Source organism: Lynx canadensis, chromosome D4 (genome assembly GCF_007474595.2).
Source record: "Lynx canadensis isolate LIC74 chromosome D4, mLynCan4.pri.v2, whole genome shotgun sequence".
In the NCBI taxonomy this organism is placed as follows: Eukaryota; Metazoa; Chordata; class Mammalia; order Carnivora; family Felidae; genus Lynx; species Lynx canadensis.
This window is the reverse complement of record NC_044315.2, coordinates 80,088,151-80,111,112: the sequence shown is the minus strand read 5'-3', so window position 1 is coordinate 80,111,112 and position 22,962 is coordinate 80,088,151. Positions and strand designations below refer to the sequence as shown.

General features: G+C 38.0%; 1 protein-coding gene across 3 annotated transcripts in view; it reads left to right on the top strand.

The window, feature by feature from the left end:
• Nucleotides 1-2,116: 2,116 nt before the first annotated feature.
• LOC115500039 (complement C5-like) overlaps nt 2,117-22,962 on the top strand; it is a 42,219-nt gene continuing 21,373 nt past the window's right edge. For all 3 annotated transcript variants that reach the window (XR_004344328.1, XR_004344327.1, XM_030294344.1), the window contains exons 1-14: nt 2,117-2,236; nt 2,812-3,004; nt 4,395-4,557; nt 6,384-6,454; nt 7,936-8,027; nt 9,660-9,742; nt 14,548-14,650; nt 15,578-15,692; nt 16,216-16,342; nt 17,120-17,235; nt 17,678-17,863; nt 20,242-20,445; nt 21,452-21,661; nt 21,758-21,907. Coding sequence is in view for 1 of the 3 variants with exons in the window: in XM_030294344.1 (XP_030150204.1) it covers nt 2,172-2,236; nt 2,812-3,004; nt 4,395-4,557; nt 6,384-6,454; nt 7,936-8,027; nt 9,660-9,742; nt 14,548-14,650; nt 15,578-15,692; nt 16,216-16,342; nt 17,120-17,235; nt 17,678-17,863; nt 20,242-20,445; nt 21,452-21,661; nt 21,758-21,907 (1,878 nt within the window). In the remaining 2 variants the exon portion in view is untranslated. The remainder of the gene's footprint in view (nt 2,237-2,811; nt 3,005-4,394; nt 4,558-6,383; nt 6,455-7,935; nt 8,028-9,659; nt 9,743-14,547; nt 14,651-15,577; nt 15,693-16,215; nt 16,343-17,119; nt 17,236-17,677; nt 17,864-20,241; nt 20,446-21,451; nt 21,662-21,757; nt 21,908-22,962) is intronic.

Below are 22,962 nucleotides of genomic sequence, written 5' to 3'. Positions count from 1 at the left end.
CGTTTGAAAATGTTCTGGACTGGATCTATGCAGCTACAATCTTAAGGTCTTTTTACACTAAATGATCCTTTTCAATACATTGTTGCTTACTAATTTTCCTATCATTGCTCCTGCTTGACATGGTTTAGAACTCAGTCAATGGTTTAAATATTAGCTTACAGGCCCCTGTTCAAAAAAATGTGTTGCAACAACATGTATGTCAGCAACATCACTTCATGAGAGAGTTCATTAACTACTCACACAAGGCCATTAGTCCCGACAAAAGTATAAAGTCTAACATTACAGCTATAAACCTCTTGCTTATCAAAATCTAAAACTGTTATGATAGAACAGTTTTTAAAGTTGCTGTTGTGAATGAACATTTGACATCTCAGAATTTTATCAATTTCTGCTTGCATTTTACCTTAGAGAACATTTTCACTAATACTTTGCATAAAATGTACTACCTATTATTTCCATGGAACAAAGAACAGTAAGTCATAAGGAGATGGCAACATCCCCAGGGTCAGAGAAGCAATGTCGAAATTCTTTGTTTCCTGTTGCATACAAAATGAAATCCAGGCTCATTAACTTGGCATTCAGGGCCATCCACAACCTGCCCTCAGCCTGCCTTTATCTTCCTTGGCCCACCTTTTCATTCATTCATTTGGCAACAACTTGTTGAGTGTCTGAGTATCCTTTGGACAGTGTAATAAGTTCTGGGGTATATCCCCATTATATATGTTAGACCCAGTACCTGTCCTCATGGAACTTATAGTCTAAAGAGAAAAACAGTCAAGTGAAGAGGCAATTACAAAACCCAATAACCTAACTACTAGCCACCCAATATACCTAGAGACTTGCAGTTCATGATGGGACCATGCATGCAATTGAATGCAGACTTAAGGAAGCCTAAGACAGCAATAGCTTCATTGCTCCCTTGCCCATGCCCTGGTTGTCGACCTTGAGGAGCCATTTCTAGTCCTAGAGTTCCCTGGGAACATTTCAGCATTTGGGGAGCTGCCTTGGGACTTTAGACCTGCTCTAAAGTGGATCCGTACAGACCTCGTGGGCCCCATTCAACCAGACCCATTCCATGGAAGCCTCAGAACCACTCCCATATCTGAGACATTCTACCTGAGATCCAGGATGATAGTCCCTTCCCATGCTCCTTAAAATTAGAATGTAGAGCCTGAGACAGGGAGACATTCCATGCAAGTGAGTTTATTACAAGACTTCTCTCAAGAGAAACCTGTAAGCAGTAAGGGAAGCTGCACAGGGCAGGGCAAGAACTAAGCAAAGATGTGGTATCAGCTGAGGTCTAGCTTCACCCCGACCCTACCAGGGTGCTCTGTAGCATGGATGCTACCACGAAGTTGTCCCACCTTGAAGCAAGGAAGGTAGGCTGTTGTGCCCCCAGAATCAATCAGTTATTGACTATAAACCAATCCCAGACAGAGGATGTAACATCTCAAGCATTTCTGGACAAGCTGTCATCTATGGCTGAGGTGAATTACTTGGAGAAGGGGGCAAGTGAGAAACTTTAACGGCCAGCACTCAAGGTATCTAAAGAATGGTTACACCAAGCCCAGTAAGGGGGATCTGGTCATGACATCAACTGCATCTACTACACCCAGAAAATGTGCAAGACCAGAGCAGCCTCCAAGTATTTTGTATCTGTGTCCAGCTTTGACACATTTTTCTAGAGACTCCCATTTGGGTGTCTTTTCTGCTTTACTCATCAATATCTGCTTTATATTTCAAATTCCAAAATTACTTGTAGACATTCAAAGGTTATGATTTATTTTTTTTTTTAATTTTTTTTCTCAACGTTTTATTTATTTTTGGGACAGAGAGAGACAGAGCATGAACGGGGGAGGGGCAGAGAGAGAGGGAGACACAGAATCAGAAACAGGCTCCAGGCTCTGAGCCATCAGCCCAGAGCCCGACGCGGGGCTCGAACTCACGGACCGCGAGATCGTGACCTGGCTGAAGTCGGACGCTTAACCGACTGCGCCACCCAGGCGCCCCCAAAGGTTATGATTTAAATTCTTAGCTTTCCTTCTCAGTGATCCCACTATCTAATGTTAATAATTAACCTGAAGACTAATTTAACCAAAATTTTCAAGCTGAGTTCACAAAAAGGAGGACAATTTCCAGAAAGTTGTCAACAGCTTAATGCTACCCCAGGCATGGACATTTTAAGTGTAGTCTGTATTTTTTTCTACTTGGGAAAAAGTTGGGCACAAGAGCAAACGTAAGTGAAAAATCCCATTTTCATTTGCAACGTGTTTTGGTTATGCTTTTATAGAAAACAGAACTCAATCACTGCCACATGAAATTAATTTTCTACTTCTGAAAACTCCAGGTTAGCTTCTTCTTTTCTCTATTGTCCAATGCCGTTACTCTGTTTTCTGTATGAGTACTTTGTGAACACCACATGACTTGTATTCAAAAACTTTGTATTTTTCCCAAGCTGTTACCTCTGCTCCGGGGAAGGGTAACTTACTGATTGGTATTTTGATTTAAAAAGGTTCTTCAAAAGACAGAAGCATGATCCCTATTTGCATTTCTTATAGTGGACTCTATTACATCCCCCCCTGGCTGCAACTGATCAAAACCACTTGGATCTGCCTCCTTGAAATCTCATCCTTTGGATACTTTCAGGAAGCTATCCTGGCTTCATCATAGATAATAAAACATTGAGAAATAAAATATATGTTGTTAAATATAAGAAACAGTGCTAATTTCAGTTGATTCTCCTAAGTGAAATGTTTTTTAAAAATTATGTTTTATTAACAGTCTGACTCTGTAATTTTACTGTTTCAACAGGTATGTTGTCTCAGCACCTAAAGTATTCTATGTTGGAGCCTCTGAAAATGTAGTAATTCAAGTTCATGGATACACGGACTCATTTGCTGTGACCATTGCTATTAAAAGTTATCCTGATAAAAGTTTTACATATTCTTTTGGCGAAGTTAATTTGTCTCCAGAAAATAAATTCCAAAGCTCTGTAAACTTAACTGTATGTATTCTTATCATAGTTTCTTTTATATGCCAAGTGTTTCTTTATAAAACACACATTGATCCTTTTTTACATGTAGGTATAAAAATGTGTTACATCATACTATTAAGTGCATTTACTAGTTGAGAAGAGATAAGTGTCATATGTTTATACACGTAAGTAAGTGGGAAATGTTAAGAATCTGCTTCTGATTTGCAGGCAATGTAAAGAAATGTAAAAGTGTGAATGAAGCAGATCAAGGTTATTAATATGAAAAGATTTGATGACATGAGGTGAAAACAAAATCAGCCACCACATATACCTGCTTAAAAAATTTCAAGATAAATACAGTGGTGCCCCCCTGCCCCATCAGCTGTTTTACTTTTTGTGGTTTGACTTAACCATGGTGAACCATGGTGTCCAGAAGCAGATGATCGTTCTTCTGATGTATCATCAGGTCAATAGTTGTCTAACACTATGTCATGTGTTTGCGTCGTTCACCTCACTTCATCCCGTCACATAGGCATTTTATCATCTCACATCATTACAAGAAGGGTGAGTATAGTACAGTAAGATATTTTGAGAGAAAAAGAGACCACGTGTGTATAACATTTATTACAGTATATTGTTATAATTCTATTTTATTATTAGTTATGGTAATCTCTTACTGTGCCTAATTTATATACTAAACTTTATCATAGGTATTATGTATAGGGAAAAAAAACAATATTTATAGAGTTTGTACTATCCACAGCTTCAGGCACCTAGTCTTGTAATGTATCCTCCATGGATAAATTGTACCAGAAAGAAATAATTAAATACTTAAATTTTATATATTCAGAGGAAAAAAATAAGAGGAAGAGAAACATAGACATAGATTTGACTCTGTTGATCTAAAAAACTCAAAGAAGTGAACGGAGAACAATTTGAACATTTGTTTTCCTGAATTATGTACAACGTTTTAACCTCTTTGTTCTACAAAATTAATTTTCTCCTAAAGTATATACCTATCATAGGCTTTTTGTACTTTCAGTTTGGATTTGAATCAAGTAAGTTTTTTCAAACAGATTTGTGAACAACGTTCAAGGAAAATTAGAGACATGTCCACAACCCTTTTCCTCACCCTTTAATAGACATGTTCTATTAAAAATTGAATTTTGTTCAGTGATTGTCATTTTTAACAGACATTAAATCTGGATAATTTTTTGAAGTAATTGTTTCAAACTAAATTTGAGAAGAAACTGAAATACATTTTTTCAGGAACACCTCTGTATTTGCTGTTTTATTTTACAAAATTTTTGTTACAAATAAACAGTTATTCAACTATTTTCATAGCTACCTAAAAGATAAATGCTTTTATTATCTTAAGATTATTATATAATATTCCTTCTTTAACTTTGTTTTTAAACAGATGCAACCAAAAGATTTATCTGGAGGACCAAATGCAGTTTCATATGTATATTTAGAAGTTGTATGTGATCATTTTTCAAAAGCAACAAAAATTCCACTCCGCTATGACAATGGATTTATCCTCATTCAGACAGACAAATCTGTTTACAATTCAGATGAGTCAGGTATAATAGAGAGGGAATCTTAATTTCTGGGGGGAAAAAAAGTGGGATGACCTAATTAATGGTATTGAGACCAATGGATTTTATCTTTGGGGGGGGGAATGAAATTAATTCCCAAATTTATACCATACACAAAACTAGAGTTGACAAACTAAAGGTTAAATTTTACATTATAAAAACAAAGAATCAGCAAAATATGAATATAATTTGGAGGTAAGGAAGACCTTTCTTAGAATGATACCAAGTCTCCTTTTAAATTTTTTTTTTTTAATTTGAAGTGACGTATTACAGAACTTAATACAAGAGGCTGAATTTTAACTTGAAAACAATCTCATGTTTATTCTCAATATCCTCTTCTTTTACGAATAGAATTTCAATTTCACATTAACATAGAAAATTGTGAACCAAATTACAAAATGCACCTAGCAATGTTTGTCTCCCGTGTTTCTGTTCGAAACAGCTTTAGTCTTCTTCCAGTAAATTCCCTTTTAGAAGTTATCTAAAGGGAGAGAAGGCAGGTGAAGTAATGGGTATATTGAATGCTGCAGTGCTTTCTGAATTGCCATTAAAGATGATGGCGATGGTGATGATGCTAATTAGGTGACCGAGGATGGAGGTCACCTCCATAATTTTAGCAACAGTACAAGCTCCCTGCCAGTACACATTAACTGCTCTTTAGACACTCAGAGCTGTTTCTTGGAAGCCTGTTGCAAAAATCACTGCGTGTCTAAGGAGAGATGAGACTCTCCCCCTGCTATGCATTTAGGTACTTCATTACACCTTGAGGTATGCAGATTCTTGCCTGCATTTTTTCTGCTAGAGAATGCTTCACTGGGTCTGTTGACACAATTAACCACTTATGTTCCTCCTCTATTCTATAATAATTTCAGATACCAAGGAGCTGCAGTCTTTCTTATCTATCAGTGGTTAAAAAATACAAAAAGTTAATGGGGCGCTTGGGTGACTCAGTCGGTTAAATGTCCAACTCTTTATTTCTGTTCAGGTCATGATCTCATGGTTTGTGAATTTGAACACCTCATCAGGCTCTGTGCTGACGGCATGGAGCCTGCTTGGTGTTCTGTCTCCCTCTCTCTCTTCCCCTCTCCTGCTTGCTCTGTCTCTCAAAATAAATAAAAATAAACTAAAAAGAAATAAAAAATAAAAAAGTTTGAGTGAAAATACTCAGTAAGTTGAATCATCTTAAGTACATAAAGAGGAATATTTAAAAGAACCCATTCTTGGGGCGCCTGGGTGGCGCAGTCGGTTAAGCGTCCGACTTCAGCCAGGTCACGATCTCGCGGTCCGTGAGTTCGAGCCCCGCGTCGGGCTCTGGGCTGATGGCTCGGAGCCTGGAGCCTGTTTCCGATTCTGTGTCTCCCTCTCTCTCTGTCCCTCCCCCGTTCATGCTCTGTCTCTCTCTGTCCCAAAAATAAATAAACGTTGAAAAAAAAAAAAATTTTTAAAAGAACCCATTCAGGAAATTTTTGGTAAAAGAACATTTTTTTTTTTTTCACTTTAAAGTTCACATCCAATATTCTAACTCATCTTTTCCTTTTTTTTTTTTTTTTTTGGTAAAGTAAGCTCTATGCCCAAAGTGGGACTTGAATTGAATTCACGACCCTGAGATGAAGAACCACGTGATTCTACTGACTAAGCCAACCAGACACCCCTAATTCATCTTTTCCTTTAAACTAGGATTTTATGTTTGGGATTTCTAAATTTTAATCTAGATTTCATGACCCTCATGTTATAGGGTTATTAATGATATTGTCAGAGCATTTAAGAGTTGAACAGAGTTTCTAATAATGACAATTTTTTTTTTCTTGTAGTAAAAGTTAGAATTTATTCATTGGACGAAGACTTAAAGCCATCACAAAGAGAAGTTACCATAACTTTTATAGTGAGTATGCCTTTAATTTAAATCAAATTTTAACCTTGGCATTTTCATTATATGAATAGTTTTCCTTACTATAACACAAGTCAAATGTGGCATTAATTTATTCAGTATTGTATAGCGGCAGGCATTTATTTAGCACCTGTTGTGGGTGCAACCTGGTAATCTTATGCTTCTTTTATCCTGATTGCTAATTTTTGTGTATAAATTAAATAGTGAAATATATTTTATATGGCCCCATTAAAAAACACCCTTTAGTGACTCCATCTCCAAAGTGGATGTAGTTAATTAGTTTGTATCTTCTTGCCATCTGTGAAGAAGCATGGGCAGATGTAGTGAGGGTTCTAGAAGTATAAATTGTGGTACCTTGAGAAGTGCATGGCATGCAGTATATCATTACAACAGTCTTATACAATCAATATAATTATTTCCTTTTTATGGAAGAAAAGGCTGAGGGTTAAAGAAGTTAAGTAACCACTGAGATCATACTGATACTAATGAGTTGAATCAGGATTCAAACCCAGGTCTGTCTGTCTCCAGAACCTTAGCACTTAGCTCTCTTGATTTGTTTGGGGGATTATGGGATGTGTCTTTCTGTGGATATTTGAGTTTAGCCAACCTGACAAACATACATAATATGGTAAACCAAGTAAAGGATAATGTATTGTCAATAACAGGCCAGCTCGAACAGGAGGCAAAGCTAGAGACGATTACTAAATTATTCTAGAGGGACTTCTGAAAGGACAAAGCCTGGTCCTGCGCTGGTTTTAATGGAAACCGTGGAGAGGGTTTGATAGAAGTGGGATGATGTCTCAGATGTCATGGAGCCAGGAAGAAGCACAATGTGGAGATGACCATGACAGTGGCTTGGCCACAGCAGACTGACCCAGAAACACTTTAGGGAGAGACAGTGACCACAATGAAGCATTATTTTACATTTGGGGACTTGTGGGGGGACAGACAGACTCAAGTGAACCTGTTGAGATTCTTCACAAATCCCATCATTCTCTTGTCAGAGGTCCCCCTGGAGGTAAGACATTGAACAGGCAGAGGCTGCTGCTTTGGCATGCCCTGATGTGTTCAGGTTTGATCTTGAAGAAACATGGAGCCAAAGAAGCCTTGTGCGCATGGCACAACATTATGAAAATAGCGTTTGAAGATTATCCACAAGTCCTGTTCAGGAAGAAGGGTGGTGGAAAAAAAGCCTTGCTGGGAGTTGCTTAATGTATCTTAAATATTTACTATACTACTTACACACCTGTTCAAAATATGTTTTTGTGCCTTAGAAGTTAGTCTTTGTTAACAAGCCTGACCAGGTGTCATCACCTCAATGCCAGGCCAACATTGCATGTGCTTAATTTCAACAAAGTTCCTTAGCATTTACTGAATATTTCTATAAGACTGTCAACCGCATGTCATGTTTATGTGTAACTTCTGTATTTATAGTTGTTTTAAAAAATAAAACTTGCTTTTCTTTTCACTCAAAGGATCCAGCAGGGTCAGAAGTTGCCATGGTAGGAGAAAAAAATTATACTGGAATTATCACTTTTCCTGACTTCAAGATTCCAGTTAATCCTAAGTATTTATTTTATTTTATTTTATTTTATTTTATTTTATGCAGATAATGGTTTTTTTATTGAATAATTGATCTGTGTAGTTGCTGAGACCACTGTATACAGACATAAGAGAAGGTGTTTTATTTCTTGGTATCTTCTTACATGAAAGTGAAGGGCAATGTGTTTAAAAACAAGTGGATTTTCATGAAATCCTAAGTATTTTAACTTATTTTGGGGTAAAGTTGTTTCTCTTAAAAGCAGTGGAGGTGTCTGGGGTAATTGAACAGTCTATGGAACCATTTACATGTGACTGAAAGGTGCTGGTGTACACAAAGATTTGTTCTGGCTATCCTTATCAGGCCCTATTGAGTATCCTTCCAACAGAAAGGAAGGTGGAGCCTGCTTGGGCTCTTGTGCATTGAGGCAGGGGGCCTGATGTAATAATGCCAGCTGTAAGCACCAAGCTAGTCTGCTGTATTCAGTTCAGTGAGCACCTTTTACAACAAAGTCCAGGCAGTAGACACTGTGGGAGACAGACCCTACCCCCTAAATGCTGAGAGCACAATAGAAGAAAGAAAAAAAAATGTACAAAAGGAAGATGTCCACTAACATGTGTTTAATATTCTATAGTGGATTTGGAATTTTCTCTGACATTTATTCCCAGAACTTGGAAGGTATTTTGAGATCCGATTTGAGAGTTACATTGCATAACGTCTTGAAAATGTAACACCTCAAAGCGGTATTTTACTGCAGTAAAAGAACTGACATTTATGGATCCTCTACTGTGTACCAAGCACTCTGCTAAGTTCTTTCTTATTGCCATTTTCAAGATAAAGAAATTAAGGCTCAGATAAATGTTTAGGCCTGTTCAAAACCACCTGACTTTAAATGGTGGACCTAAAATGGGAACCCAGATCTCTCTGGCCAGGTTCATCCGTACTCTTTCCTTCTACCACACTGTCCCTCTAAAAGGAATTTCACTCTGGCCTCAGTTGTAAAATTTTCAAAACTATATATTTTGATAAGTTTCACCTGATCAAATGGTCCTAGAAGTGTACCCTTGACTTTCTGGCATGTTATATAGTGTAACATATATTAATATGTTTAAACTTTAAGCTTGGTTCATCAAATGAAAAAACAATGCCTTTAAATGAAAAACATTTTCTAGCTAAATGCTATGATATACTAGAGAGTGAGTCAGTAATATGAAAATAAATTTCAGTATATTTACAACTCCACGCAAAATGCATATTTTTGTTTATAATTTTAAAACGTCTTTCAAAAATAGTATATTAATTAGGTGGTGCATAAATCTGAAACTGCTGTCAGGGTTGTCTAAACATGAAGTTGTGGTCAAGAGTTTTGGAGCCAGAGTAACAAAGTTTGAATCCCAGTCCCACCACCTACTAGCTCTGTGTCCCTGAGTAAGTTACTTCACCTCTGTGAGCCTCATTTCTCTGATGATAAAATGGGGATAATAATATAACTTGTTCTATGGTATTTTTTGAGGATTGAATGGGTTAATACATGTAAAGCTCTTAAAACAGTGTTTGGCCTATACTAAGTGCTCATTTGAATGTTACCTACAGTCATTGGATGAGTTAGAGATACATTACTTGGTGATACTTAAAGTTTTAAATGTATTTCTTTCACAGATACGGTTCATGGACAATTAAAGCTAAATACAAAGAGGACTTCACAACAACAGCAGTTGCAATGTTTGAAGTTAAAAGCCATGGTAATTTCTCATAAGTTACTGAGATTTCCAATGTGTATTTTTGAAAACTGTTCTCAATGATTTCATAGACTAAAGACTCATTAAAGAATAAATACAGAGCAGTGAGGAGTGGTAGACAGAAGTGGACTGGGGGACAGAAGGCCAAAGACCTGGGGCTCTTAGTGTGGCTCACCTCAATTCGGTCACTGAACGCTCTGAACCTTGTTCCCTCGTCGTCATTCTGCAGAGAATCAAGTCCTGTAAGGAGGTAGGATTAGATAATGTTCTTGCAAGAAACATGGTTCTCTGACACTCTTAGGGATCATCTAGTCTGACCCCCTTGTCTGAAAATGAGGCCGGGTGAGGAGGGTCAGGCCCAGAGAAATGGGAAGACTGGTCTAGGTTTCACAACCACTTTGTCCAGGCCGACAAGGAGAATGGCACCTCCGACTTAGCCAGTGCTCCTTCCCATCAGCCGTAAAAATCAATGCTGTGTTTGGAAAATTACAATGTTTAGAAAAAAAATAAAGTATAACTTACTTTGGAAATATTAATTGTACTAATAACTAACTTATTAATAATTCCTTCTGTTCATTTCTCATAGGAGCTAGATTATTAATTTGTATGCTCTTATGTAAATTTCTTTTTTTTTTTAAATATGAAATTTATTGTCAAATTGGTTTCCATACAACACCCAGTGCTCACTCATCCCAACAGGTGCCCTCCTCAATACCCATCACCCACCCACCCCTCCCTCCCACCCTCCATAAACCCTCAGTTTGTTCTCAGTTTTTAGGAGTCTCTTATGTTTTGGCTCCCTCCCTCTCTAACCATTTTTTTTCCCTTCCCCTCCCCCATGGTCTTCTGTTAAGTTTCTCAGGATCCACATAAGAGTGAAAACATATGGAATCTGTCCTTCTCTGTATGACTTATTTCACTTAACGTAACAGTCTCCAGTTCCATCCACGTTGCTACAAAAGGCCATATTTCATTCTTTCTCATTGCCACGTAGTATTCCATTGTGTATATAAACCACAATTTCTTTATCCATTCATCAGTTGATGGACACTTAGGTTCTTTCCATAATTTAGCTATTGTTGAGAGTGCTGCTATAAACATTGGGGTACAAGTGCCCCTATGCATCAGTAGTCCTGTATCCCTTGGTTAATTCCTAGCAGTGCTATTGCTGGGGTAGGTCTATTTTTAATTTTTTGAGGAACCTCCACACTGTTTTCCAGAGTGGCTGCACCAATTTGCATTCCCACCAACAGTGCAAGAGGGTTCCCGTTTCTCCACATCCTCTCCAGCATCTTTAGTCTCCTGATTTGTTCATTTTGGCCACTCTGACTGGCGTGAGGTGATATCTGAGTGTGGTTTTGATTTGTATTTCCCTGATGAGGAGCGACGTTGAGCATCTTTTCATGTGCCTGTTGGCCATCCAGATGTCTTCTTTAGAGAAGTGTCTATTCATGTTTTCTGCCCATTTCTTCACTGGATTATTTGTTTTGGGTGTGGAGTTTGGTGAGCTTTTTATAGATTTTGGATACTAGCTCTTTGTCCGATATGTCATTTGCAAATATCTTTTCCCATTCTGTTGGTTGCCTTTTAATTTTGTTGATTGTTTCTTTTGCAGGGCAGAAGCTTTTTATCTTCATGAGGTCCCAATAGTTCATTTTTCTTTTAATTCCCTTGCCTTTGGGGATGTGTCAAGTAAGAAGTTGCTGCGGCTGAGGTCAGAGAGGTTTTTCCCTGCTTTCTCCTCTAGGGTTTTGATGGTTTCCTGTCTCACACTCAGGTCCTTTATCCATTTTGAGTTTGTTTTTGTGAATGGTGTAAGAAAGTGGTCTAGTTTCATCTTTCTGCATGTTGCTGTCCAGTTCTCCCAGCACCATTTGTTAAAAAGACTGTCTTTTTTCCACTGGATATTCTTTCCTGCTTTGTCAAAGATTAGTTGGCCATATTTTTGTGGGTCTAGCTCTGGGGTTTCTGTTCTATTCCATTGGTCTATGTGTCTGTTTTTGTGCCGATACCATGCTGTCTTGATGATTACAGCTTTGTAGTAGAGGCTAAAGTCTGGGATTGGGATACCTCCTGCTTTGGTCTTCTTCAAAATTACTTTGGCTATTCAGGGCCTTTTGTGGTTCCATACAAATTTTAGAATTGCTTGTTCTAGCTTCGAGAAGAATGCTGGTGCAATTTTGATTGGGATTGCATTGAATGTGTAGATCGCTTTGGGTAATATTGACATTTTAACAATATTTATTCTTCCAATCCACGAGCACGGAATGTTTTTCCGTTTCTTTACATCTTCTTCAATTTCCTTCATAAGCTTTCTATAGTTTTCAGCATACAGATCTTTTACATCTTTGGTTAGGTTTATTCCTGGGTATTTTATGCTTCTTGGTGCAATTGTGAATGGGATCAGTTTCTTTATTTGTCTTTCTGTTGCTTCATTATTAGTGTATAAGAATGCAACTGATTTCTGTACATTGATTTTGTATCCTGTAACTTTGCTAAATTCATGAATCAGTTCTAGCAGACTTTTGGTGGAGTCTATCAGATTTTCCGTGTATAATATCATGTCATCTGCAAAAAGTGAAAGCTTCATCTTTGCCAATTTTGATGCCTTTGATTTCCTTTTGTTGTCTGATTGCTGATGCTAGAACTTCCAACACTATGTTAAACAACAGAGGTGAGAGTGGACATCCCTGTCGTGTTCCTGATTTCAGGGAGAAAGCTCTCAGTTTTTCCCCATTGAGGATGGTATTAGCTGTGGGCTTTTCATAAATGGCTTTTATGATGTTTAAGTATGTTCCTTCTATCCCGACTTTCTCGAGGGTTTTTATTAAGAAAGGATGCTGAATTTTGTCAAATGCTTTTTCTGCATCGATTATAGGATCATATGGTTCTTATCTTTTCTTTTATTAATGTGATGTATCACATTGATTGATTTGCGAGTGTTGAACCAGCTTTGCAGCCCAGGAATGAATCCCACTTGATCATGGTGAATAATTCTTTTTATATGCTGTTGAATTCGATTTGCTAGTATCTTATTGAGAATTTTTACATCCATATTCATCAGGGATATTGGCCTGTAGTTCTCTTTTTTTACTGGGTCTCTGTCTGGTTTAGGAATCAAAGGAATGCTGGCTTCATAGAATGAGTCTGGAAGTTTTCCTTCCCTTTCTATTTTTTGGAATAGCTTGAGAAGGATAGGTATTATATCTGCTTTAAATGTCTGGTAGAATTCCCCTGGGAAGCCATCTGGTCCTGGACTCTTATTTGTTGGGAGATTTTTGATAACCGATTCAATTTCTTCACTGGTTATGGGTCTGTTCAAGCTTTCTATTTCTTCCTGTTTGAGTTTTGGAAGTGTGTGGGTGTTTAGGAATTTGTCCATTTCTTCCAGGTTGTCCAGTTTGTTGGCATATAATTTTTCATAGTATTCCCTGATAATTGCTTGTATTTCTAAGGGATTGGTTGTAATAATTACATTTTCATTCATGATTTTATCTATTTGGGTCATCTCCCTTTTCTTTTTGAGAAGCCTGGCTAGAGGTTTATCAATTTTGTTTATTTTTTCAAAAAAACAACTCTTGGTTTCATTGACTATAAATTTCTTACTCAACTACTTAAACCATGTTCTCTGCTTACCAGGTTGATGAGGAGACAGAAAGGTATTTATAATTAGGAGAGAAGAACAATCCCATGTAAAAATCTGAATTATTAAACATGCTAAAACCACAGCAACAGAATATCCTCTGAAGCAATTAAACTGAATTTTAGAGTTGCTTTGTTGACACTCTTAGACGCTGTTCATATTTACAAAGTCCTTGCTCTGTCTTTTCACTACCAGAGGGCATTTTTCTCTGACACAAAAAAGCAGCCAGTGGGAGCCTGGGTGGGTCAGTTGGTTGACCTTCCCACTCTTGATCTTGGCTCAGGTCATGATCTCATGGTTTGTGGGTTCCAGCCCTGTGTCAGACTCCGTGCTGCTTGCAATTCTTTCTCCTTCTCTCTTTGAGCTTCTCCTGCTCATGCATGCTCTCTCACTCTCTCTCAAAGTAAATTAACAACAACAACAAAAAAAAGGCAGGCAGAATGTGAGACACTTGATTTGCCCTTCTGCAGCCAGCCCCTCCCAATTTGTCCTGGTCACCATGGGGCCAAGTCTCCCTTCTCTCTGAAAGGCAGCTTCTCCTTTTGGGTTAAGCAGTCTGCAGAGCAGTGCATAAGTAGGATTGTGAAACCTAACGTTACTCCTTGAATGGGCAGAAGTGAAAGACATAGTCCTGTAAGCAGTCAAAAAGGATTCTTTGTGAGTTACAGCCTCAAAGAGCTGCACAGTCTAAAACTTCCCTTTGTTCTAATTCTCATTTTTGTAAGAAAGTTATTTTCTAAAGCTAATAACTAGAAGATGCCTTTCCTGAGAGTTGAAGATTTACACTTACATTTTGGACACTGAATAGAAAAGAAGAGTCAAACACTAGATGCTAAAGGAGCAAAGAATTTCCAATTTAATAAACATTTATCAAACCCTATATGAAAGGCACTTGGGGCAAAGGTTTATACAGGTTAACAAGATCAGGGCTTGTCTTCATGGAGCTCATACTTTGATAGCAACACATGTGCTTTAATAAGGGCATCACTGCTAGAGCAGAAAGATGACATTGATCCCTGATTTGAGGATAAAGAAGCTTCAGAAGCTTGATGATTGTCATAAAGAAGGATGGCTGTGTGACTGATACTGTTAAGTCGCATTGTACTGAAAAGTTTCTTGTTTGAAACATAGTTTAAACTGTATATCTTTTTTTTTTTTTGCCTAGATTTACATTCAGTGAAACCACACTTCTTCATCTTAGTAGAACCAGAAAATTACTTCATTAGCCATAAAAATTTTGAGGACTTCAAGATTACAATAAAAGCTAGGTAAGAAAATAACTATTTTCAGATTAATGTAGCCCCTGAATGTGAAACAGCTTTAATTTCAAGAGTCAAAATTGACTGATTAGTAGTGCTTGCCTGAGGTCCTATGTTGAAAAAGACTTTGAGGTTCAATGTAAAAAATACTGTGATTAATAATATCTAATAGCTGTGGGAAGTGGATTCAAGGAGAATTGCCTGAAGTATATTGGCTGAGTTCAGTCTTGTAGTTATTCTACAGTCTTGTAAGCAAAGAACCCTAAAGATTGAAGTCATGGTGACTATTCAGGTGACTATAACTGGTTAGGTATTAAAAATATGATATAAAAACCATTCAGTTCTTTATATTCATGACCTCATTAAAATTAATTGATCATACAACTTAATTATCAAAAGCAGTTCTAGAACAGATTGAAAATGCTCAGAAGTCATACTTGGCAGATGAGCTCATGAGAACACAGACTTGCCTGTTTTATATTTAAATAGGGAAAGTTTGTGTTTTTCATGGACTCAAAGGCAAATATTGGGCTAAACTGAAAATGACACGTCTCCAGGTTGGATGTGATATTGCCCCTTTGGCTAAAAGGAGCACTGGGGAGTGGCTCCCTGTTGTTGCCACACCATGCCACAGTCATGGAAGAAGGTGGCTCTTTACAAAGAGACCTGGGTCCTAAGCTCACTTCTCCATGAACTTGCTGTGAATTTAAAACCGTGGGAAGTTGAGCAAGTTTGTTTTATCCCCCTGGGAACCAATTTCATCATCTGTCAATAGGAATAAAAACACTTACTTTCCCCTGCACCTGCAGAGTGTAACAATGAGATGTACTACTGTGTACACAGTTCAAGAGTACAAAGCAAATTTCACATTTTATCTGTATGTCATTACTATAACTGCTTTATCAAAAAGCAATTAATTATATTCCGTTTTGACAGATATTCTTATAGTGAGAATGTAACAGAGGCTAAAGTTTCTGTCTTTTTTGGGATAAGAGAAGATTTACATGGGAGTGGAAAAGAAATGATGCATGAAGCAACACAGAAGACAGAGGTAAAGAGAGATTGAGCTACCTTCACAGTCATGGAGAACTGAGGCAGTTCACCAGCACATGGAGACCGAAAGTGGGCTTTCACCCTCAAGAGTCCACGGAATTAAACAGAAGAGAACAAAACAAAACCAACAGAACTTCGGGCTTTGAGAAGTTCCACTGGTGAAAGCAGATAAGCTACAGAGATATTTGTCTTCAATCTGGAGAAGGTTCCATCAGATAGACAGTAGTACCCAAATTCTAGCCTCAGATTCTGAATAGGATGAGACGTGATGTCGAATCAGAGATGTTCCATCTCTGATCCTGCAATATGGCCTGAAGCTTCAGGCTTGAAAGAAATGACCTGAATATTAATCAGTTATAAGTATAGAATCAAGCTTATACTTTGTATTACCACAAGTTGTAACTACAATGTCATTGTCAGGTGAAGATTTTGCAGGCTGGTAAAAGAATTTGTTATTCCCTCTCAATGAATTCTTCTCTAATATTATAACTTCTACCTTTTTGTTCCCCTTAAAAAATCAGCTGATTGATGGAGTTGCACAAATTAATTTTAATACTTCAAGGGCAATTAAGAAACTGTCATATAAAAGTCTAGAAGATTTAAATAACAAGTATCTTAATATTTTTGTGGAAGTACAAGAAAGTACAGGTGAGTTCTTAAATTCATCTATCAAATTCATTTCTCACAGTTCTTGTTACAAAGTTTGCATAGAAATCTGCAGCTTATTACTGGTGCTTTGGGGAAGTGCCTTTGCCAGATGAGCTCCACCAAAATACATGTCCACCAGCTCTGTGCAAGGGAAATGCTCATGAAAGTGATGACCCCCTACTCCCACATGCTAAGGATAGACTTTTATGTTTCAAAAAGAATAGAATGATGGTACCAGAAAATTTTACTTGCAACAATTATTCACATTATGAAAGCATCCCTGAGTCATTTGTGTGCTTGCTTACCTATTCTTAAACATTTTACACATATCTTATACCATACTACCTGGTATTTGTTTGGATGTTGCCTTGGAAATGAGAACCATCCACTTTACATGTGAGTGCCTCTTCTAACAGGATTATTGACTCCTTGAGGGCATGAGGCCCTGCTCAGTTATTTTAAGTTAAAAATGGGATAAATAATCTGACAAGTGGTCTGGAACAGGAGAACACTATCTGAAACTGGTGAATGGGCGTCTTCCCAACCTCCTGCAAACTGTGCTTTACTGGTCATGGAGTGGCCAGGTTCTTCTAGGGCGACCATAACAATCATCGAGACTTGGGTTAATAACTGTGTGTGAAATGACCAAAGAATGAATGGATAGCTTGTCCTTATCCAAATAAAGAAATGCAGAGGGATGGAGTGGGTACCCGTGCAGGTCTATGTACTACAATGTAGAACTTGCCAAATTCTAAGTGACACATTTTATTACCTTAGGTACATTCTTCCAAGAAACCAAAGTGACTGATATCAAATACGTCCTCTTACCTTACACACTGGATTTGGTTGCTACTCCTCTTTTCCTGAAGCCTGGAATTCAATACTGCATCAAGGTTAGATGATTAGAAAATCTAATATGGTGGATTTTATGGTCTGTGGGAGGACAGAGGAAAAGGATGTCTGATAGATCTTGCTTCTCTGTGACCTTCAGTACAGACACATGAATAGAGGGTGAGGAACAGACAAGGCAATGACGAATGCTGTGAGGAAAACAATGGTCTTGATCCAGACGTGGTAATAATTTCTTCCAACCCATGGCTTATGGGGCACATGGAGAAGTGCTCTGTTCTTATTAAATGTTCAATAACTGTACACTGATTGAATGTAATTCATATCATATATGCCTGGAGTGGTTAAAACATGACCTTAAGAGAACCCCATTTGCTGAATTAAATCCTACAAAGTTTGTGCTTGGGACTGAAGGAGGGGATTATTTTGGGGGTTTTCTTTTCGTAAAGAATCAATGTCAACCAATGAAATGGATTTGGTCAACAGGTACAGGCGAAGGATGCCTCTACCCATTTCGTAGGAGGGATTGCGGTAATCTTGAAAGCAAAAACAGTTGGTAAAACTCAGGAGAAGAGAGAACTGGATCCAATAAAAAGCACAACAAATTACAATGATGGAGTAGCTTCATTTGTGGTTAACATTCCCTCTGATGTGACAATGCTGGAGTTTAATGTGAGCTGAATTCTCATTTGTTGTATTTTCAAATGTCGCCTCAGTCTGTGTCATAGTGAGTATACAGGAAAGATACGTGAGATTTTATGCATAAATCTAGTGAACAACTCAGACATTTGACTTATAGGCACAAGCAATAACATGTAGCGTACTGAACATTCCATAAAGGGTGTGAATCTGTCAATTTTGTAATTAGGAAATAATTTTTTCTTATGCTAAACAAAATACTACTCAAATCTAGAAAGTTTAGAAAAAGAATTGCCAGGAGGATACAAGAATACAGTCTTCTCTTGTCCAGTATTTCCAGCTATCATCTCTCCCTCAGTTCCCATGCTAATTCTGCTAAAGAACAGCCTACATTCTTCTCCCCGTTCCATACCTCCTCAGGCTGCTGAGATCTGGCTTCTGCCCCCACCATATCATTGAAACTGCTCTCACCAAAGATATCCATCAGCCATTTGCTTTGACCGCTGGATAGTTTTTAGTTCTTGTCTTTCTTCCATCTCTAAGACATTTGGTGTGATTGACAATTGTCTTTTTCTTTAAACAATGTTATGGCCTCTGTGATGCCACATTTTCTTCTTTCTTATTTTTCTTCTTTGCTTCCTTCTTTATAGCCTCCATTTTGGACTAATAATCCTTAGTTTGCCCTCTAAGTGGAAGTGATCCTTAGGGTTCTATTCAGACCTTCCTTTCTTCTTATGTGACACATTTTTTATTTGACATATTTCCTCTGTCATTCCATCTGCTCTCATACCTTGTGCTGAAGACTCATCCTACAAGATTCCTACAGACACCATTTTCACCATATTTTTTTCTTGGATATTTCAAAGAAGCTAAACATTGCTTTATCTAAAACTGAGGACCACTACCAACCTCTAACCTAGACCTCCTCCCAGTGTCCTGTTCAGAAAATGGCCCCACAGCAAACCAGTTCCTCGCTCTCCTCCCACTCTCCTTACTGAGGCAAAGGGGGTGGAGTGATCTTTCTGAGACACAAATAGGACCTCAATTGACCTTATCCTTGCTCCCTTCTCCAAACTCATTGCTTGCCACTGTTCCTATGGCTCCTCAAACTCCAGCTTCACTGGAAAGTTTGCAGCCCCCTAACACCCAGTGCTCTGTTGCCACAAGGCCTTTGTAACCCTACCTGGACTCTCCAACCGCATTTCTCTGATTCCCTTGCTCCTACTTATTTGGGGGTCAGCTTTTAAATCATGTCCTGCAAGAAGCCTTCTCTAAGTACCCTGTGCTGATCAGGGTAGGTATCCTTTACTCTCTGAAAGCCTCAAGTTTTCAAATTTCTTAAGGGCAAGAGCTATGTCTATACTGTTCACCGTTGTGTCCCCAACAACTAGCATAGTTCCTGACACATGTTAGGGACCACTAAACATTGATTGGCTGAATGTATATCTATTTCCAAACCTAAACAAGGGCCAAATGTTATAGTCTCCCTTTCCTCTAATAGCATGAACCATTTTTCCTTTACACGTGTTATCAAATTACCTTCCCCAGCAAATGACATCTAATTCTTCAGCTTCATGGAAAACATAAGTGGTTGTAATCTCTTGTTCAAGAACTGGCACAGCATGGCACACATATTTATAAGAGTGCCCTGTGACCCTGAACTTTACCCTCAAGAACAGATCTTGTTTACTCTCCTAAGAATTGAGGTTATTCACCACCATTTCCATTCACAACCAATATCTCTATTAGCTTTTAAGAATTATTGATCTCACGGTTCATGGGTTCGGGCCCCATGTCCAGCTCTGTGATGACAACTCAGAGCCTGGAGCCTGCTTCAGATTCTGTGTCTCCCTCTCTCTCTGCCCCTCCCCAACTCACTTGCACTCACACACTCTCTCTGTCTCTCTCTCTCTCTCTCTCAAAAATAAATATTAAAAAATTTTATAAAAAGAATTATTGCTACATCCCTTCCCATATTTTCCCCCTCTCCAAATTCCTAGTTCCTGCCAACCTGTGGCAGAAGGAAATGAGTCAGTAAGCTGGCATGTCATTTAAGAAAGAGAGCCAACTTTAGATCTAAGATCTTTTCTTTGACTTCACTGCACTCTTCTACAATAGCCTAGCTTTTCATAGTTAACTTTATTATTTTTAAAATTAACATCCTTTTCTGTAATCTCTTGATAATGTGGCTTACCATGATGTTAAGGCAGTAGAATACTAATTTGCCTTTTCATAAGATGTTGTGAAACTTGAGAGATGTATAAGGTATATGGGTACATTCACACATGTCAAGCGCTAAAAGCCAGACCTGGCAGTAAATGGGTACTAGAAAAGTGTTAACATTTACCATCTTCATCATCATCATCACGTTAAGCCTCAGTGTTGTACTTTTTTTGACACTGTCTTTTTAGGTCAGAACTGATGATCCAGACATTCCAGAAGAATATCAGGCCAGCAATGACTATCAAGCTGTGGCCTACTCATCACATAGCCAAAGTTTCCTTTCCCTTAGCTGGACAGACAGTCACAAGAATTTGCTTGTGGGAGAACATCTGAGCATAACTATTACCCCTGAAAGTCCGTATGTTGACAAGATTACACACTACAATTACTTGGTAAGCTCAATAATATCTTACATTCACCTAGACCCCTGCTTGCAACATTTTCTTTACTTATGCAAATAATCCTTTAAGTGATTTCTTACGTGACACAAAGTAGTACCCAATTGATATTTAGTGAATGAATGGATGAACTTACATAGCACTTTATAATCTGTAAAGTACGTTCACAAACATCCTCATAACAGAGCTCACCACACTTCTTTGAGCTTGGTGAACAATGGAACCAATTGGAGAGGTCAAATGACCTGCCATTCGCACAAGTTTTTAGTGGTATGTTTAGGATTTTGTTCAAGGTCTTCTGAATCTTGGACTGATATTCTCTGCACAGCATGATGCCAAGAGTTGATCACAGCCTTCATTCAGTCCCCAGACTAGTCAGTGACCTCAGCAATGTTTCATGACCAACCAGAGCATTACCACGTTTTAGATTGCTAGGCCTTGCTAACATTCCTTAAGAACATGCCCTATTTACAAAGGGAAGAATTTAAGTCCTGTGCTCAAGAACAGATATAGTGATTCCAGGCATTGCTCACTGCTGTTTAAAATACAAACTAGCAAGGATGGCAGCATGATATATTGAAAAAGACATGGGCTTTGAGTCAGGAAGATCAGAGTTCACTTCCTGGATAAATCCATGTTCAAAAACAAACCTTTAGAAGCAAATAGTTCCAACCTATCTTATTTTCAGTGACTGATAACATCATCTTGTTTACTAAGCCATTTGTTGGAGTAAGCAATAACCTTATCAATTCTGAGAGAGGAACCTTTTGAGATAATGGGGCAGTTTACATCTCTGAGCTTCAGTTTCTACAACTTCTAAATGGGCTGATAAATAAAATCACAACATACAGTTGTGAGGATTAAATATGTCCATCTATATATACCTAATGCATAGTAGACGCCCAAGGGATAGTAATTCTTTTTTTTTTTTAATCACTGCCTAATTACTAGTCCAACTTTAAGCCCACTTTGATAGATGTTTGTTGTTATGTATTTTTAGATTTCATCTAAGGGCAAAATCATACACTTTGGCACAGAGAAGAAACTCCCAGGTTCATCTTACCAGCTTTTAAACCTTTCTGTGACTCAGCATATGGTTCCTACAGCCCGTCTCCTGGTATATTACATTGTCACAGGACAGCAGATAACAGAATTAGTATCTGACTCAGTCTGTCTAAATATTGAAGAAAAATGTAGCAACCAGCTTCAGGTGAGCCACAGATACTCTCCCTAGCCTGAGGTCATCCTGAGTAACTGTTTAATTTCACCTTGAGATACTTTTTTTTTTTTTTTCAATTCATTTTAGATCTATCTGTCTCCAAATAAAGATATATATTCTCCAGGCGAAACTGTATCTCTCACTATGGAAACTCAGTCAGAATCGTGGATAGCGTTATCATCAGTGAGCCGTGCTATAAATAGCATCCAAGAAAGAAGCAAAAATAACATGGAAAGAGTTAAGTAGAATAAATGCTGCCATTCCTGTCGTTACATGTCGTTACATGGCTCGGGGCCAGGTGGCCACCATGGTTCTCTCGTTGTTCTGTGGGTCACTCATGGGAGAAAAATAAAGGAAAAAGATATGGTTGCACCAATGTCTGTCTTCTCAGCTAAATTTAAGGATAGTAATACCAGCAGCTAACATTCATTGAACACTATATGCTGAGTATTATTGTAAGTCCTTTTAATTTATTATACCATTGAATATTTACAACAATCCTATGAGATAAAAACCAACAATAAAGATATTTAAAATGTATTGAGTCCTTATTAGTGGAGTTCCTGTGTTATGAATGAGGAAAACTAAGTCACAGATTAGGTTTCTTGTGACCTGAGTAGAATCCCAGCACAGGATATAATCGAGTGAACTTGTTTGATCTGAGTTACCCATTTTGGTTATCCTTTTAGACATATAAAGGATAATTATCCAGTTAACTTACTCTCCAATTTATTTTGTTTTATATGAACACACTTTATTTGGGAATATCTTCAGTTAAATGCTAAAATGCAGTTTTCTCTGGGAATAAACTAAAATGTAATTAGATCCACATTCAGAAACCTTCAGATGCAATCAATTCCAAACTAGCTTCCTTTCAGAGACTGATGACATCATCTTGTTTACTAAACCATTTTTTAAAAATAACATTATTGACTCTCAGAGAGCAGCATGTGTGTGTGGATACCTTTTAAGCAAATCTATAAAATTAAATTTCTTACTCCAGGGCAGGGATATGAATAAAAATGCTGGGGTTTTGGTGAGTTGAATATATTAAAGTCAATGAAGAGGTATGGAGAGGGGAGCAGAAAAACAGGGGGTGGGGGGAGACTATGTGGCTACACATGAACACTGTGGCCATGAATAGTTGTTTTGTCTGCTCCTGCCCCTTCCCCAGCCACTCTCAGGGGCCACTTGGGTCATGGTCACAAACTCTTTAGAGGAGCCAACCCTCGTCATCAAAAATAATTCGTTGGGTATCCCTAACTGATTTTAATGCTCTGCCCTATCTTGGG